This window comes from Neolamprologus multifasciatus, chromosome 4, assembly GCF_963576455.1.
Source record: "Neolamprologus multifasciatus chromosome 4, fNeoMul1.2, whole genome shotgun sequence".
Classification (NCBI taxonomy): domain Eukaryota; kingdom Metazoa; phylum Chordata; class Actinopteri; order Cichliformes; family Cichlidae; genus Neolamprologus; species Neolamprologus multifasciatus.
This window is the reverse complement of record NC_140442.1, coordinates 25975347-25992235: the sequence shown is the minus strand read 5'-3', so window position 1 is coordinate 25992235 and position 16889 is coordinate 25975347. Positions and strand designations below refer to the sequence as shown.

Below are 16889 nucleotides of genomic sequence, written 5' to 3'. Positions count from 1 at the left end.
TTTGGGATATTGGGGAGTTAATAATCTCTTGCTCTCTTCCACAGCATGTCTTTTGTCTCGTCTCCCTCTCCCTGACCCTGGCTCTCCCAGAGGTTTCTTCCTGTTGAAAGAGAGTTTTTCCTTCCCATTGTTGCTAAAGTGCTCACTTTTAGATTATTTTAGGAGGTTTTACCTTGCAATATTAACCACCCTGAGGCGGCTTTTGTTGTGATTTGGTGCTATGTAACTACAATTGAATGTGGTGGAACAGGAGATTTGCATCCTCTGGCTACACCACATTTGGTAGAAGAAGACACTGAGAAAACTATAACTGACAAAAATGTTTAATATGAAGCTTGAGATACAGCCCTGTATTGCATATTGAATTCTGGTTTTAAAAAGCAGAGTCCCTTGTTTTTTTAACTGTAGTTCTTAGCCATTAAAAAAAATAAAGGGGGGGGGGGGGGGGGGGTTAAAGTTGAAAAGAAAAACTCTGTAGTTTTCAGAATATAATGTAGAGGATCAAGAGAATAGGTCAGTGAGATGACAGAAGTTCTTAAACTTGACACATACCATGCGTGTCAACTCATAGTGCAACTAATCTTTGCAAATACTCTCTGGATCTTTAACTATATGGTTGCCATGCACTATCGCAAGATTTGCAGCAACTGACATAATTGAAATGATTAGATCTACGGTACATGAACTCCTCGTTAGGCTTGAGGGAGGAGGGGAAAAAAAAAAAAAAAATCAGGCCATTTATGCACCGGGCAAAAGCAGTCTTCAAACGAAAGACACAATTTGTTCAATTATTTAAAAAAAAAAAACAATTACAGTTAAAATATTCTCCATATTCATCAAAAATGAGGAAATTAAATTATGTACAAGTATTTTCTTTCGAAATGCAAAGTATTTTGGGCTGAGACGACCCAACAGTCAAAAATATGTTACATGAAAGTGCAGTCAGAGTGAATCACAAAGGAGACACTGTAAAAATAAATAGATCAAAAAAAAGAAGTTTAGCAAGCCAACTTCACTTAGCCAAAGCGCTAACACTGAAAGCTAATCAATTCATAGAATCACAGTTAACCCCCCCAGCACTCAGCAGCAGTTTCCACATGTACATCCCTTCCAGTCCATCAAAAATATCTGCTGCCTCAGTTACCCAATCTTAAGAATGTAATCCTTCCAGTCGGAGCTGCCAGTTGCACACAGCGAGTATCACAGCAACACCGGAGGAGCAATTTCTGAAACTCCCAGGGTACGCACTGATCCCTGATGATAACGGCCCCGCCCACTTCTCACACGGCACTGGCGTGCCAACACTTCAGTGCACTGAGCCATCTCAGAGCTGACAGCCTGCTGCGGGGCCCCAGGACTTCACCGCCTGTACGCAGCAACTGACCTCGATTCCCTTTTAAAGGCGCCAGTTATTAACAGCACCCAGCTGTGCAGGGGAATAGCCAGTCAATGCTCAGTGTTCACATATAGATAGGCCACTGAAGCCAGCACGTGTTGCTCAAGAGAGGAAGGCATTATTCTGTGCATCTTTGGGTCGAGAGATTTATTGGAAGTGACATTTTTGGAGGCAAAGAAATGGGTCTTTTTCTCCCCTTCTCACACGTCCTATGTGGGGAGTCTTCTAGTCCTATTTTAAGCCCTTTCAGCAGCCAAAGAGGACTGAAACAGAGCAGCTTCTTCCTCAAGAAGCCTCTAAAAATAAAGGCCTTTATGCAGAAGCACAGTAGAGCTCAGTTCATTTTGCAGTCAGAGAATTTGCACGTTAAAGTTTCTACTTTGTGAATCGTCCGAGGCTAGAAGTTGCTCTCAGTGGTTTCTTCTGGCTGTTGTGCTTGTGGCGCAGAACAAAGTCAAAGTTGGCTGTTGTAGACATAGCATAGAAGACATTTGCCTTGTCTGGTATGAGAAACTCTGGAAAGATGAAGAGAAAAAAAAAAAAAAAAAAAAAAACACTGTCAGAAGAGCATTTTCCTTTCTGTCACCAGTTAAGCAACTTTTTTATAAAGGAGTTCTCTTCTGACCTTTGCTCTGAGAGATGACCTGTGTCAGGGTGAAGTCCTGCCAGGTCATGTGCTCAAGGTGATGTTTCTCCAATGCCCTCTGGATCACCTGTGCAGTTTTGTCCTGGCTGGTCAGCTATGAAAAACAAAGAATAACGAGTGCTGTTACACATAAACACACACACAATAGTGGAGACGGAAGTTCATGGACCACTGCGTTTAAGGAGCATTACCTCTTTGGCTCATATTACACATTCAAAGAGCACTGCAACAGCAATAGAAGCATTCTGAGCCTTAAGATGTAGCCCTGTCCCACTCACAACTGTGACCTTCACAGAAAAGCTTATTTTCAGCAGTTGGAACAAAGTTTCTCTGCCCTCAAATCTGAATTTACCGTTACCATAAAAGTCTGACTTTGTGACAAATGATGAGAAAGATCAGTTCTCCTGATCACATCCACTGAGAATGAACTACTCGCTGTAGCACTTGTTTTAAGGATAACTGAAGCTGGTTTCACTTCTAAAGGTTACCTCTACTTTTGCAGATATGAACGATATAAGGCAAATTATTTGAATCGTAGTTATTCACACTAACTACACCCCAAGATAGAAAAGCAGTAACAGGTGAAGTAAACGCAAAAGGCCAATCATATGTTCTGATTTATTCAGAGGACAGCTGCGTGATTACAAAATGTTCCACCAGTATGTCCTGTACGATGTGTAGAACAGTAAATATCATTTACTTTGTTTACAGATGACTAAGTGTAATTAGAGATCTTAAAAACAAGCAAGAAAATTCTCCAGTTACTGAACATCATACATCACAACGCGAGGATGAACTCACCAGGATACTTTTGTACATGTTGCCGTTGTTGTGGCCCAGATCCACGCTCACCCTGATGATGCAAGAGTCATCCACCTGACGGTTGTACACGGGCAGTGAGGTCATAGACACCGAGCGCTTGTGGTGGGCCGCTTGAGGCTTCGGCCGTGCCCCCCCACAGGGTGAGGCTGCAGAGCTGAGGTCTGCTTGGCAGTCAGGGGAGTCTGCAGGCGAAGCAGCTGAGATGCTGGGAGAGGACGAGGAAGAGGAGGACGAGGACAAAGAGAAGGACTCGGATACGTTGTTGTAAGAGCTGTGAAAGGACTGCAGAGGACAGAAGATGGGGGACAGAAATGAGAGAAAGAAGACTGCTGAGTATTATTGTGTCAGAGTATTTGAAGCCTTTCACAAGTGTCTGGTCTGCAGGGGAAAGCTAGGCTATTGAACCATGGTGAAGCAGAGGACTGTAGCCCATTAAACACTACTCCAGCTCAGCTAAGCACCTCCTCGATACAAACTCCACTTGTGGAGAGCTCACGCTAGTTTCGATTGCCCTTTTGTGAAGTAGAGATTATGTAACTTTTTCAGTTTTTAAAAAGACATTCAGTGCGTTTTACTTCTGAAAGCTAATCAATTCATAGAATCACTTTATAACAAAAACACTTCCCATGTTTCAGAGGTTTGTTTGACTGCTTTAAAAAAGGGTAATTGTTTGTACAGTGTAAACAGTGACTTATTCTAAAACCGAGAGACCCAGTCTGAAGGCACAGCGTGACAAAGCTTTCAACAAAGGCTCCACTGTTAATGCAGCCAATGACAAAGGGTGGACACAAAACATTCGGGGAAACGATTGCAATGATGCACGCAGCTAAACATGGTCGTTTACCTGCAGCTTGATGGAACAGTTTGGGTTTGGGGAGGACAGATCTTCCATCTCAGACCCACTGGATCCAGAAGATGAAAGACTGATCTGGTCAGCAGGCGGTTTCTTAGTTCCGTCACTCGCCATCTTGAGACTGAAGACAGAATGAGCTTTCATTAGAAATACCACACCCGCACCATTCAGTTACTTGAACAATGTCGTTTAATACCAGAGTATACACATCAGACGATTCACTTCCATTTTACTGCATACCACAAGTTGTAATCTAAACATCTCATTGTTCTTATAGTGAGGTAAAACATGTGATGTGAACCAACAGTGGCTTTACTCTAAGTTTTGCGTGCAGCTCTTTGTGCTTAGTATAATGTGCATGTTTGAATATGCAAACTGGACTATAGCATGAGACTCACAAGGAGAGTTTCATCGAGAGTGTGCGCTGGCTCCATGGAGGTGGCGAACACAAGTCCACAGGAGGCTCCAGGTTTCTCGACAGCTCGTAGCTGTAATAAGAAGATGTTACTGAGCACCAGGGTACCTGACATCTTAGTGACATATCACTTCATTCCAAACTCAAAAAATTAAACTCAGAAAAAGAACTCGAAAAAAAGCACAGGCAGACTTTCAGACTTTCTGAAAGGTGCTAGCGAACATTCCCCCATTCTCAATTCTCAGTTTGCACATCCTCTCCTCAGCATGTTAGTCAGCGCCAGAGTTTGGTGCACAGAAGGTGAGGAAGATACAAGAGGGGGAGCCGAGGCATTTTACAAAGTCAGACATCTTTGACTCAAGCAATCTCAGGTAAATAGGACATTTGACACAGCTGCATCATGTCTAGGGTGAGTTACCAATTTACAACATGACACAATGAGATAAAGCCATCATGCATATTTTAAATGTCAGACACACAAGCAATGAAGGACAGCAGGTTTGGCAACACTGATTATATAAATAATGAGTGTTGCCAAATATATATATATATATATATATATATATATATATATATATATATATATATATATATATATATATATATATATATATATATATATATATATACATATATAAAAGAGAGGAGAGTACTCGTAAAGTGTGGCTAGAAACACCCCTGCCATTTCCCATCAGCTACAAGAATAAGCGTGTTTATTTAAAAATCCTCATATAACACCTTGGGTTCATTCCAATAATCTAATCCAATAATTAGCTTATGAATACAAAATTATTTGTTCTTCTACCACCAAAAAGTCAGTGGAAACATTATCAAATGATCCTTTGAGTGGAGTAATATCAAAGGAAAGCAGCTTTATTCATCCAAATGGAGATTTAACAATCACATGACAGTATTATGTATATTATGTCTTCTCTGATGGCCTTCCTTTCATGTCCATGTTAAAATCAGGGTGTTTCAGCTCACCTCTTCTGATCAGTGAGCAGCTTGTGTCTCTGCAGCCAGGCAGCAATGCGGGGCTGGTGTCCAAGACTGTATTGGGAACAGGAAGCCTGCAGCAGACGGATCTGTGACAGAACATCAAATTCCTGTAGGCAAGAAGAGGCGTGTTGATGAATAAACAGATAAACCAGGCTGACAGTTGCTTCCGCATAGTGTCACATAACAACGAGATTCTTTATGGTTACACAGCTTTTGTGTTTTAATCACAGTCTGTGCAAATCTTAAAGAAAAAATAAAAAGCTTTCAGCCTGACACTTACTAAGGTGTAGGAATGTAAATGTTCAAACTCAGTTAACAAAGAGCTGACGGTCTTATATGCACAACTTTGCTTTCCCCCTCTCCCCCCTCTCAGCAGTCAAAAACAAAGCCAAACAAAAACAAGGAGTGACAATAAGAAACACTTACTCTCCTCCTCTTCTCAAAGTTTATAAGTCCACCCTGTAAAAACAGTACACTGTTAGTATTTCATTTATTATATTGTAATTGCTAAGTGACACAATAACTAAATTAAATAATACACCCTTGTGTTTTTCCATCAGCATGAAATATTAGCCAAAACATACCGGAGTTTAGTTATCAGGGGTGATTTATGCACTGAAAACTGAGTTCTCCATGATAAAAGTAGTTTCCCAGGCCAAGATGATAACACCAAAACACAGTAACTGGGAAACCGAAATGGTTGAAGGAGCCAAAAAGTCTCTCAGTTACTACTAGAACCAAGTTTATTTATCTGTATATAAATGGGCAAAATAGAGTTTTCCTGAGGCTGAAGTTTATATGTTTATAATCTCCTATGAAGAGCATCTGATGGCAGCACATACATCATTTAATCAGGTTTCAAAGTATATAGTGTTGCATACATACTGAGTGTATCCAACACATTGTGAACACTTTGAACCCTTAAGTCTATGAAATAATATCCAGAGGACGTGTTAGACAAAAGTACCTCCACAGTGTCTGGCAGAGCAGTGTCCAGCATGGTGAGGACGGTCAGATACGTGCCGAGGTATGGAACCGCTCCACTTGATGTACTCTGCAGGCAGACGACACGTAAGCACACAGCTAATAGGGAAACAGTTATATTTTCTTTTGCCAATATAGCTGGTCTTTCATTGCTTTATTGTGGCTAATGGGTTAAAATTTACAACATTCAGACAAGACAGGACCTGTTAGCAGCACTGTGAGGTCTTATTACAACCCAGGAGAATGTGCATATGACTCATACAAGACCCCGACCAAGTCTATTATTACTGTCCTATAATCCTGGTGATCTGAGGCCATTTGAAACTTGCTCAGCACTGAGTGGAGCTAAACATAGTTTGGGGCTTGTGCCATGATAGATAGATACTCCACCCACACTCAGGGAAATCAGCTCTCTTGTGCCTTGCTGAAATGTAGGACAGGGTTTTTTTTGCATGAATCCCTTTTCAAAAGCTGAAAACAAATCCTGCATCACATGAAAAGAGAGTCCTGGGATGATGTTGTAGTATCTGCTTACGTCAAATTCAGCCATAAATGACACTGGTTGCGTCGCATGTTGTCAGAACCCTGTAACCCCCCCCCCACCCCACCCTGAAGAATGGCTTACCATCTGTCTGGAGAGTGGACACCGTTTCAATATCCTTGGAGAAACGTTATCAGGCGTGGGACCTCCATCCTGTCACAGAGTCAGACAAAGCTATATTCAGTTCAGTGTTATTTGGATCATTTCCCCTCCCGTCTATGTGCTCTTAGTGTTTAGTATATGTATGTAAAGCAGCATGTAAAAGATGCCGGCGCGTGTGCCAGCTTATGAAACAGTACAGCCTTTACTTGTTTCTTTGGTGCAATATTAGATTTTATTACACATTAACTCAGATATCCTGTTTAACAGTTAACTTTCAAAGGAAGAGAGGCTTGCAAGCTTCACGACTCTCAAAACAGACTCAGGCTCCCTATAAGAGGGAGTGACTGTTTTTACATCAATAAAAAACACTGACTGAAAGGTGGAGGGGGAGGTCATTTTTCACTGAATAAAGCATGTTATTGTGAAGCTGCGGTTGCTATGTACAGAAAGTTTTGGTGATCTAATCCATTTCTCTATTGAACACTTCTACAGTAGCCAGACACAAGATACGGCTGACACAGTTGCCGCAAGGAGACAAAACTTAAAAGAAGAAAAATGGAAAACATTGTGCTCTAGTTTGCCATCAAAACACCGGTAAACATTTCTGTACATATGAACTCAAAAATTAAACTCTCTTAAGAGTGAAAAAACAAAAAACAAACGAACATGAAACAGGAAAACAATCACCTCCAAACTAATATTCTCCAAAATTTAAGCATGTGAAACAATCTTTGTAGCTTTTAAAACTTCAGATTCTGTTGTAATTTTGGCATTAATGTAAATTTACAATCTAAACAATTCAAGAGAAAACTAATCTCAGTGATTTCAATTAACCTTAAATCCCAATTATCACAATTGACTGCTGAGAGAAAATTATGCACAGCTGCTCGGGCTGACTTCTCTGCACCTGCGGGTTTATTTTGTCTGTTCATTAGCACGTTTACCAGTAATGCCTTGTGGGTATCAATGTTTCAGAATAGTATCAGAATCAAACCTTGTTCTAAGGAAATTTACACACCTGGTGTCAAATGATGCACCACTCAAACATGTAAACTTCTCATCAAGCAGCGGGTAAAATTTATGCTCTACTTCCTTCCCTGTCCCCTCTCTCCAAACTGCTCAGAGCAGATGGCTGCTCCTCCCCAAGCCTGGTTCTACCAGAGGCCTTTTCCTGTGAAAAGGGAGTTCTTCCTGCCCGCTGACGCCAGGTGTTGGTTGTAAGGGATCATTGGTATTCTCCCCTCAATGTATTGTATTATAGGCCATTTACCCTGAAGTAAGCTTTCAACATGGCACAAGTCTAAATGGACGAGTACAAGTGCAAACACTAAAGCATATGTAAGAAGTTTCAGTCTCACCTCCATGAGGAACTCTCTGTTGGTCAGAACACAATTCTCATCAGGGAAGGTCGCACAGAGGTTATCAAACGCAGCCACGTTATCTCTGCAAAGACAATGATAAAGAGCCACAGCCATCAGATATTTTAATTATTAACAATTATACAGGATGACAGGAGTTAAAACTTGACATATTACTGCCTGTTTACACCATTAAAGGAAAACCACAAAAAATTGTGTCTCACTCATCTTTGAACTTAGAATTTGCTTACTGCAGCGTTTCATGACCCAACCTATAATATGGGTCACAGCCCAGCATTTGCTGACTCGCTCCATAAATTGACCTTAATGAGGGTTCAAACCGCTCGTTAAATGATGATTATGTAGCAAACTACACAAACAGCAAAAGCAGAAGCGGCCTTTGAACCTGCAGTTATCCAACCATACCTGCTGACAGCCGCCCAGGTCTTCCTCAGCCTGTAAACGGCATTGGACTGCAGTGCCGACAGGATCGCCTTGAGAGAAGAGAAGTTCTTCAAGCGACGACACTCCTGTAGAATAAACTTGTACTCAGTGGATGCACATCATTTAAAAATAACCCATTAGTACTTCTTGTGTTGTGACTTAGAACCAATATTAGCATCCAGACGCCTAAAAGCTGCAAAACAACCACAGCATTTCAACTGACCTGCGATACTTTGATCCACTTCTCTATGATGCGAGCCCTTTGCGCTGGCGAGGTGGGAGCTAGAGGGGAGGAAGTGGGACTGCCATCTGTAGACTGGCAGAGCAGCGACCCGATGACCTGGTTGGTGACTGCATTGAACTGTGCAATGGTGGCTCGGATGGTGGGCGACATGTTTTCCTTCTTATCTCGCTGGGACCATACACAGCCCAGACACTGGTATGGGACCACTTTGGCAAAGAGAGCCTGGAACATCAAGAAAACCAAATCAGGCTCTGATCATTATAATACAACATGGGGGGGGGGGGGGTGTAAAGTTCTCCTCTAACATACAGAGTCCACTCGAGTGAGCTGTTCAGCAATGGCTGCAGCAGAAAAATCCATGATGCCACCTTGATCCTGAGAGTTTTCACTGCCTGAATCTTCATCACCAGACCCCAGATCATCTTGCTCAAGATCTGCAGAAGCAGAACTGCCACTTGATGCCACTTCTGAAAGAGCCAGCATCAGCAATAATCATAAAAGTGCAATCAGGCCTCGAAGTAAAGTTATGAAAAAACTTGTTGCGCGTGGCCATAATTGCTACGCAGCGAAGGATCACCTTCTTTCTGGAATGTCCTGAGCAGCTCCTCAGCTTGCCCGGCGAGTGAGCAAAAGTTGGGCTGGCTGCGCATGCTGTCATGCACCGCAGAGCTGATCCTCAGGTGATCCAAGAGCAACCGAAGCGCCGGGTGTAGGGGAGGGTCCCTGAAGTCCTCGTTGTACTCATCCAACCACGTCTGGACAAAGGCCAACAGAGGGCTGGAGAAGGCAGGAGAAAAGCCGTTACATTTTTAAATGACACATTAAGCCAAGGAGACAAAGCAGAAACATAATAGAGACACACTTCATATACACTTTACCTACCTCCGGTAACATTTGCCATTATCCAGATCTGACAAAACACTGTCTCTGGATATAAAAAACACAAACAAAAATTCATTCGTTATTGTTTTGTTTGCATATTATAAATACTTAAACCTGCTGCTAACCAGTCTAAAACCTTTCTGTGCATAATAGCTGTTGTTGTAAGCCTCTGGATAATGAGCACCTGCAAGCTACTGATTATTACATCAAAGCTGGCTGAAGGCCACTGCTTCATCAGGTGGAAACAACAGAAGAAAAGATACTCAAGCAACACAATAGCCAACTTTGCATGTACAACAAGCATCGGTACCTCTGAAAGAGTAGCTCTATGAGCTTCGTGGGGCTGGTGAAGGTTCTGTACGTGGAGAAGAAGATCCTGCTGTAGTCCTGTTCCTGGCAGCCAAAGTCGAGGAGGTGATTTACAAGCAGGTCCAGGGTGGCGGCCTTCAGTCGTCGTACCTTGCAGGTTCGGTACTGCACAAAACCAGAGCATGGGCTCACCTCAGTAGCGTTTGCGGAGGACAGGACGGGCTCTCGACGCAGGGTGACCCCGTAAACGGCACCGTCTTCCGTCTCTTCGCCCCACTCCTGCACTGGGTTCTGGGAACAAAAGCAGCGCTCATCAGAGCTGAAAACATGCACACACTGTATATACACCGAAGAATGTTTCAGGTCACAACATTAGTGTCAGAGGTTGACACAGGAAAAGGTAAAAATAGCAAGCCCTCACAGCCAAACACACAGATGATCCTGCAGAAAAACGAGCAACACAAAAAGCCACACTGATCCCACATGAGCCACAGCAACTACATAATATTTGTTTATAGTCATAACCAAGTCTACTATCAGTGCGCAAACAAGCTGTGCTAGCTTGAGAAAATACTTAGTACTCATTTTCACAACACAGAAAGCTAGAATTTCCTAGAATTTTACAGGTACACACAAATGTTTTTGGACAAATAGACCTTTTAGATCATAAGTTATCACATCAAATATTACATCAAAGCAAAATTCTCACTAAGCACAAAGTTGCCATCACAGTGAGCATTCAAGAAAATAATAAAATGGTGGTGGACTATAGTTGGTTAGTGCCAAGAGCAGGTGTCATGTTTTTAGTGAAACATACTGGTTTATCATTACATAAAGTTCAAACAAGACAGCTGACCCAGTCTGAAACTCAGTGCACTTAAGAAAGGGAAATGGAGGTTTTTTTAAAAATATATATATATACACTTAATCTTGTCATCTCGTAAGTAAATAATCAAAATTGCTTCAGCTGAGATATCCTGAATTTAGGACATATAAGCGCAAATAAATAAAAAGTTTCTTGATGTTGAAACCAAAGACATGTTGCTTTCACATTCTGAGAAAACTTTACACATTAACTCTGTACTGTACCTCTAGATGCTCATAGCCAGTGCCAAGCAATCTGGGTCACACGAAATTTGTTACTACTGTACACAGCTGAACAAGACTGAAAGCTCAGTACTGAAAACAGTGTCCCATAAGCTCAGTCCATATATGATATATGGGGTGGGCTTTGCACAGACACAAAGCTGATAAAAGTAACATACTGTTAAAAGGCTCCGGACATCTCATTTAAAATGGTGGGAGGGCTTGCATGCTTTTTAGTCAATCATTTTTAAAAAGCCATTTTGCAGTGGCAAACGTTCAGCCTCCATGTCTGCTAACCAGTAACACTCCAGCCCCATTGTCCTTCATACTAACTGGAATCAGAGCAGCACAAATGGAAAACTGTTTTCCACTCAGTGTCACCAGTGTGCTGGCGGTACTAAGCACTGCCAAATCCATCTCAGAGTGAGAAAGCATAGATATTTATTATCTGACTCTGAGTGCAGCCGATCACTGAGGTTAACAAGCTGCTTTCGGGTTCAATGATGGAGCTCATCCAGAGGACCCAACGAGACATAACCAGGGAAGCAAACATGTTGTCACACTTGAAATTCTGTAGGCCTAACAATACGTTTGAGTCACAGAAGCATGTGTAGGCATGAAAATGACGACTGCTATTCAAGTTGCACTTTTTTCCCCAAGCACAGTGACAGCGTTCAAAATAGTACAAAAATCAGCTTTTACCACCATAGCCCCTTTACTTGACAGGAGTGGGATTATTATGATAGATGGGAACACATTTAAAACACATTCTGGAGGTCTTTAAACGTTTTAAAAAGCAATGCTATTCAAATGTAGCGCATGGGAGGAGGAAGCAGAGTTCGTGCAGCTTCACAGACGAGCCTGTGACAGCCCACAGCCACCTCCAGCACATGTCTGATGACTTACCATTGTTATCTCCCATTTTCCCATTTCGCCTGGTCGCTCAAGGAGCGCTGAGTTTCATCTCAACAGGTCCTGAACCTAAAATGAACTTCCAGCCTTCCCGGAGAGTAGGGTCAGGGCTTCATCTTCATGTGATAACTTGTTCCTATGCTTTTTGTGTGTGTGTGTGTGTGTGATTTTCCTCCAATAATTTAGTCTCGAACTACATTCGCACGCCTTTTACAATTAGCGGTAAATCCAGACTTTCAGCGGACCGTCTTTGTTACATTTTATGCCGATATACAAACGCGTAGGGTGGTTTCCATATATTTAAACCAACGCGGACGGCATCTTAAGCCGCAGTAGTCCTCTAACACCCTCTGCGGACTCTCCTCGTCGACAGTCTCCCTGCCTAACCGAACCTCCTCGGCTTTATAAACAGGAGGCGACTCCTGGAGCCGAGTGAGTGCAGAGGTGTGTCTGTGAGCGGAGGGGGCGCATCGGACTCCGCCTTACTTTTTCCCTTTAAGGACAGGTGCCTGCTTGCATGTGTTTGTTAAGAGTTAAATGAAACATAGATACAGTGTTTATGGCTATAAACACATTTTTGTTTATTTGGGGTTAAGAAAAACACACTAATTCTGTGGGACTATTTTTTGCAAAACGCAAGTTGACGAGAAGCTGTAGCTAACTAGCTATGCTGCCAGCTTGCCACAGTTATCAGTTTTAGAGAGCATGGACTGCTAAAGTGACTCTATCTGGTTTTTACATAAATAATAATAAATAAATATAGCCAAAATGGTTTCAGGACGTTTCCCACACATACTGCAACCAGTAACATGTACAATTCAACTGCAAAGCAAACTAAAATCTTTTATGGAGGGAAATAAGTGCACACCTGCCATCAGTTCAAGTGACTGTTAATGAAAATGTGTCAAGTTCAACTGCTCTTGAAGGCCTTCCTTGACTTGCTGGTTCCTACGGCCGATCAAGAGCCTAAAAAACATTTCAGGGATCTCATTGCTAAAGGGTTTCAAAATAATATCCAAGGCATTACCTATACCGTGGAATACAGTAAGCACAGTAATCAACAAGGGGGGGAAATATAACTGGATGTCCCTCCAAAATTGATGTAAAGACTGGTCAGGAGCTGCAGGAATTCCAGGTGTGGACTGGTCATGTACTACATGTAATAACAATGTATGTAGTCTTTGTGTGAGCAATGTGGTAACGAGGAAAAACAAAGCAAAAGAAATGCATTTAAAACCTTTGGGAAAACAAACATCTAGTCTCAAAAGAGCATGTGGGTAAATCTTTCTTATGAGACCAGTGTTGAATTTTTTGTCCATAATTCCAAAAGATATGTTTGCCACAAAAACAGGACTGTGCATCACCAAAAATACCCACATGGAAGATTTATCATCAGCTCAAACTGGAGCATTAGTCAAAGTTGGGGAACTGTCACAAAACATTCAGGTATCTGCTAGAACACTGCAGAGGAATAATATGTTTGAGCAAAGCAAAACCCCAAACTTACATCCAAACTAACAAAAGAATTAACTTTTCAGAGGATTAAAGACTTGTAGTGACCCAATTGTAATAGTTTCAAATGACACATTATAGTGTATATGTACTAGAAGCCTGTTTAAAATGCTACAGTATTAATCACCCAAAAAGAAAATGTGCATTCTGGGTAATGAGTGTTTAAACTGATGCTTTTGTTGCTAATACCTAGGCTGGATTATCATATAGGCATTGTGCACACTGGACCAGGGTTTCATGCCACTTGGCAGTACACCCAAGCAGCAAATTTTAGGTTTTGGTGCTTTTATAACCAAAAACAGGGGTATATATTTTTATTTCTTCATAATAGAATTATTATTTTGTAGAATACCAAAGCTCAAGTTATGAAAGGGGGAAAAGGTGCTCTCCGTAATGATTCAGAGCTATTATGTCTGTATAGGTCTTGTTATTGAGGAAAGAAGAATAGTTGGATAGGTCCCATCAAACATTTGTGCCCAGAGTCTCCAACTTGATCATGTAAGCATGGCTATTTTTATAGTGGGGTGTTACTAAGCACGATCATATTCAGAAGCTGTCCCCTACATCATCTGCCCGAAAGTCTTCCTCAGTAATCTCCAGTAACTACACATCTCTGTAAGTTCAACATTAGACCATGACGGGCGTTCAAGCTAATTGTGACATTCCACAACAGGCCATAGCCTCTCCTTTAGCAGGTGAATGTAAACACAGTCTTCTAATGTCAAACTCAGCACATGTCACATCATTTTCCGCTGTGAACATAAAGCATATAAGCAAAGAGCTTGTTGGTTACTGACTGTTCCAAAGGGTTACACAGAAAACATAAGTATAATGGAAAAATGTGTGAAATTCAAAGTAGGAGAATGTTATCAGGATCACCTGATATGGTCATAAGATCAGGACATCTGCAGATTTATGTCTGTCACTGATTCCACTGATATGTTGTTGCTAAAAAGAAAGTAAGTTATATGTAATTAAGTATGTATTTTATTGATTTTTAAGCTATATTCAACTTTATTGTTGATGATCTGTATGGAAATATATGTATGCTTAATCCCCATGTTATTTTTGTTCTCTAACCCATGAACTATGAGGAAATAAGTGCGTATGTGTGCTCGTGTTCCGTCAGTCCACTGGCTCCAGCGTTTTGTTGAGCCAACTGTTCTGTGAAAAGCTGGTGCTTCTTTTCTGTACTTGGCATTTTTCTAAGTCACGTCCTTCTTTTATTGTTCAACAAAAGCATCACGTTGTCTTTGTTTAGTCTCCTCCAGGGACTCCCTGAAACACTCAGCCACAAATGCGTGATCAAGTGTTGCCAGATGTTTTGGGTTACAACTATTCATGGGTGCTATCTCATACAAGTTGTATTGAAGTGTTTTGTGGTAACAAAAGCAGTGAAACAATTGATAGGAGAGACTTCCTGATTCTAGTTTGTCTTGGTGCAGATCACGTTTCCATTTTCCAGCCAGAGATTCCCTAAAGCTACGTCACTGCTTTAACGCTTACGACACCCTTAGACGTCATCCACCAAATTCTAGTCACTGTTCATGGTGCTGGCGTCATGTTCTGTTGGGAGGCCAGAGGCACTACTAACACAGGCCAGATGTAACACGCTCAGTTCCTCAAAGCAGAAACTTTGTTTTGAGAAACTCTGCATGCTAATGTGCAGAATTCATTCACAGAAAAGGGATTTTGACATAAGAAAGTTACTTTTTGGGATGTGAATTTAAATTTATGTCAATTGTTTCCCTGGATTATATTCATGCTAATATAGGCTTTGCTATCTAGAATACAAGACTGGACCCTGGATGACATATAAAAGGAGCAGAATGTCACAGAATTGGATCCCTGCTGTTTGTCTATCCCTGGCACCTTACTAAATGGACACATTTAGTGTAAAATGATTTAAAACAACATTTAAAAATGAAAATACACTATTTTTTATTTACACATTTTTGTCTAGACTGTTTAAAACAGTATTAGCCTACAAAAACGATTACATATAGACAGGAAAGAAGCATCAGTTTCTCTTTGTCATCTCTTTCATCTCATATTATTCTATTTAGGTTAGAAACTGTTCTTGTCTCATCAAACAATCAGTGTGTTTGAGAAAAATGGTCATTGCATCTCAAATCATTGCAAGCCAACTCCGAGCTGCTGAAAAAATGTTATGCTCCAAAGTTTGTACAGATAATGTTGGCTTTGAAATTGAAGTTTGATGCTTGTTTGGTTGGTTGGGGTTTTTTGCCCATTGAAATGTGAAGCAGCTTTCAGCCAGAATACCTCTTAAAAATATTAGACAATAACCTAAAATTTCCACTGGTGTTTCTTACCATTGAAAGGAAGGACTAAATTGTAATTTGGGACAGAAAAAATATCTGATGACGAATTAAAATATGAAAAAGGAGCACACATTAATAAAAAAAACTTTACAAAAGACAACTAGTGACCATTTCTCAATGGTATATAGCCGCATTTCACATCAATGCAAGATAAAAATGAAATGAATAAATAAATAACATAAAAAAAATGTAGTCAAAAAATGAAGAAAATAGAATAATTGCTTTTTTAAACTTTTTAGACAGATCTAAAAGTATAAGTGCTAAACATTTGTTAGCTTACATTATTAGAAGCCACTACAGTGCTGCAATTAATTTGAGATATAACAATTTAGTATGAATACATTTTTTCTGTGTTGCAATTATCTCTTTCTGCTGTTAGAATAAATAAAAATGATGTGATGCAGTCAAGCTAACCCATTCTTGGAAAATAAAATCCTTTCTCAACTGGGTCTACCCACTTCCATGTAGACTGTTGGGATGATGTCATACATGACTTGTCCTCACTAAGTGGTGATGCACAGGTCCAAATATATCCAGTTCAGGCTCATCGCTTCACAAAACAGCCCCCTGTAGACTTCTTCAGACCTATGCATATCTTCTTGTATGCTGAACTATGTCTGGCAGACTGTATCACAATTTAAACTTGAGATTTCCTCTATTAGCTTCTGAAATGGAAGCTTTGTATTTACACTCATTCAGTGTCATTGGCTTAGGGTTAGGGTTCCTAACAACTGCATTTAGTAACAATTTGGATGTCTTACTAGGAACTGGTGAATTGTGGTGATGCTTGAGAAAGAGAACAACCAATGTTGCTGAGATTGGCAGCTGGGTTTCTCCTGGAAATGCTTTGATCTGGAATAAGCTGTGGTGCTAACTTACTTTTCAGAGTCATGCCACCTTCAAATATGTCACTGTTCAACATGCAGTCCTACCTTCACATACTGTCAGGAATGTGTGTAAATATGTGAGGATCTTGAGTGGCAGACTGTCTGTAACTAGGCGCCTGTCTGGGGTTACGGTCTTGATTAATGATAGCAGCATT

The 16889-nt window shown here is 40.9% G+C and overlaps 1 protein-coding gene across 1 annotated transcript; it reads right to left on the bottom strand.

Moving 5' to 3' along the window:
• Positions 1 to 440: 440 nt before the first annotated feature.
• rgl3b (ral guanine nucleotide dissociation stimulator-like 3b) lies at positions 441 to 12416 on the bottom strand. Its single transcript, XM_085157183.1, has 17 exons — positions 11988 to 12416; positions 9997 to 10286; positions 9687 to 9731; positions 9382 to 9581; positions 9114 to 9271; positions 8784 to 9026; positions 8543 to 8646; positions 8117 to 8201; positions 6741 to 6809; positions 6099 to 6185; positions 5558 to 5590; positions 5117 to 5238; positions 4116 to 4205; positions 3709 to 3838; positions 2844 to 3146; positions 2022 to 2136; positions 441 to 1911 (listed from the first exon to the last, which is right to left on the bottom strand). Exons 1-17 carry the CDS (start codon positions 12009 to 12011, stop codon positions 1772 to 1774), a joined length of 2238 nt encoding a protein of 745 aa, XP_085013309.1. The 5' UTR covers positions 12012 to 12416; the 3' UTR covers positions 441 to 1771.
• Positions 12417 to 16889: the final 4473 nt, after the last annotated feature.

Coding starts and splice junctions, on each gene's coding strand:
- rgl3b (XM_085157183.1), bottom strand. CDS start 12,011: ATGGGAAAATGGGAGATAACAATG. Junction 9,732..9,996: donor ATAGAGCTACTCTTTCAGAG/GTACCGATGCTT, acceptor TTTTATATCCAG/AGACAGTGTTTTGTCAGATC. Junction 6,186..6,740: donor GTCCACTCTCCAGACAGATG/GTAAGCCATTCT, acceptor GTCTGCCTGCAG/AGTACATCAAGTGGAGCGGT.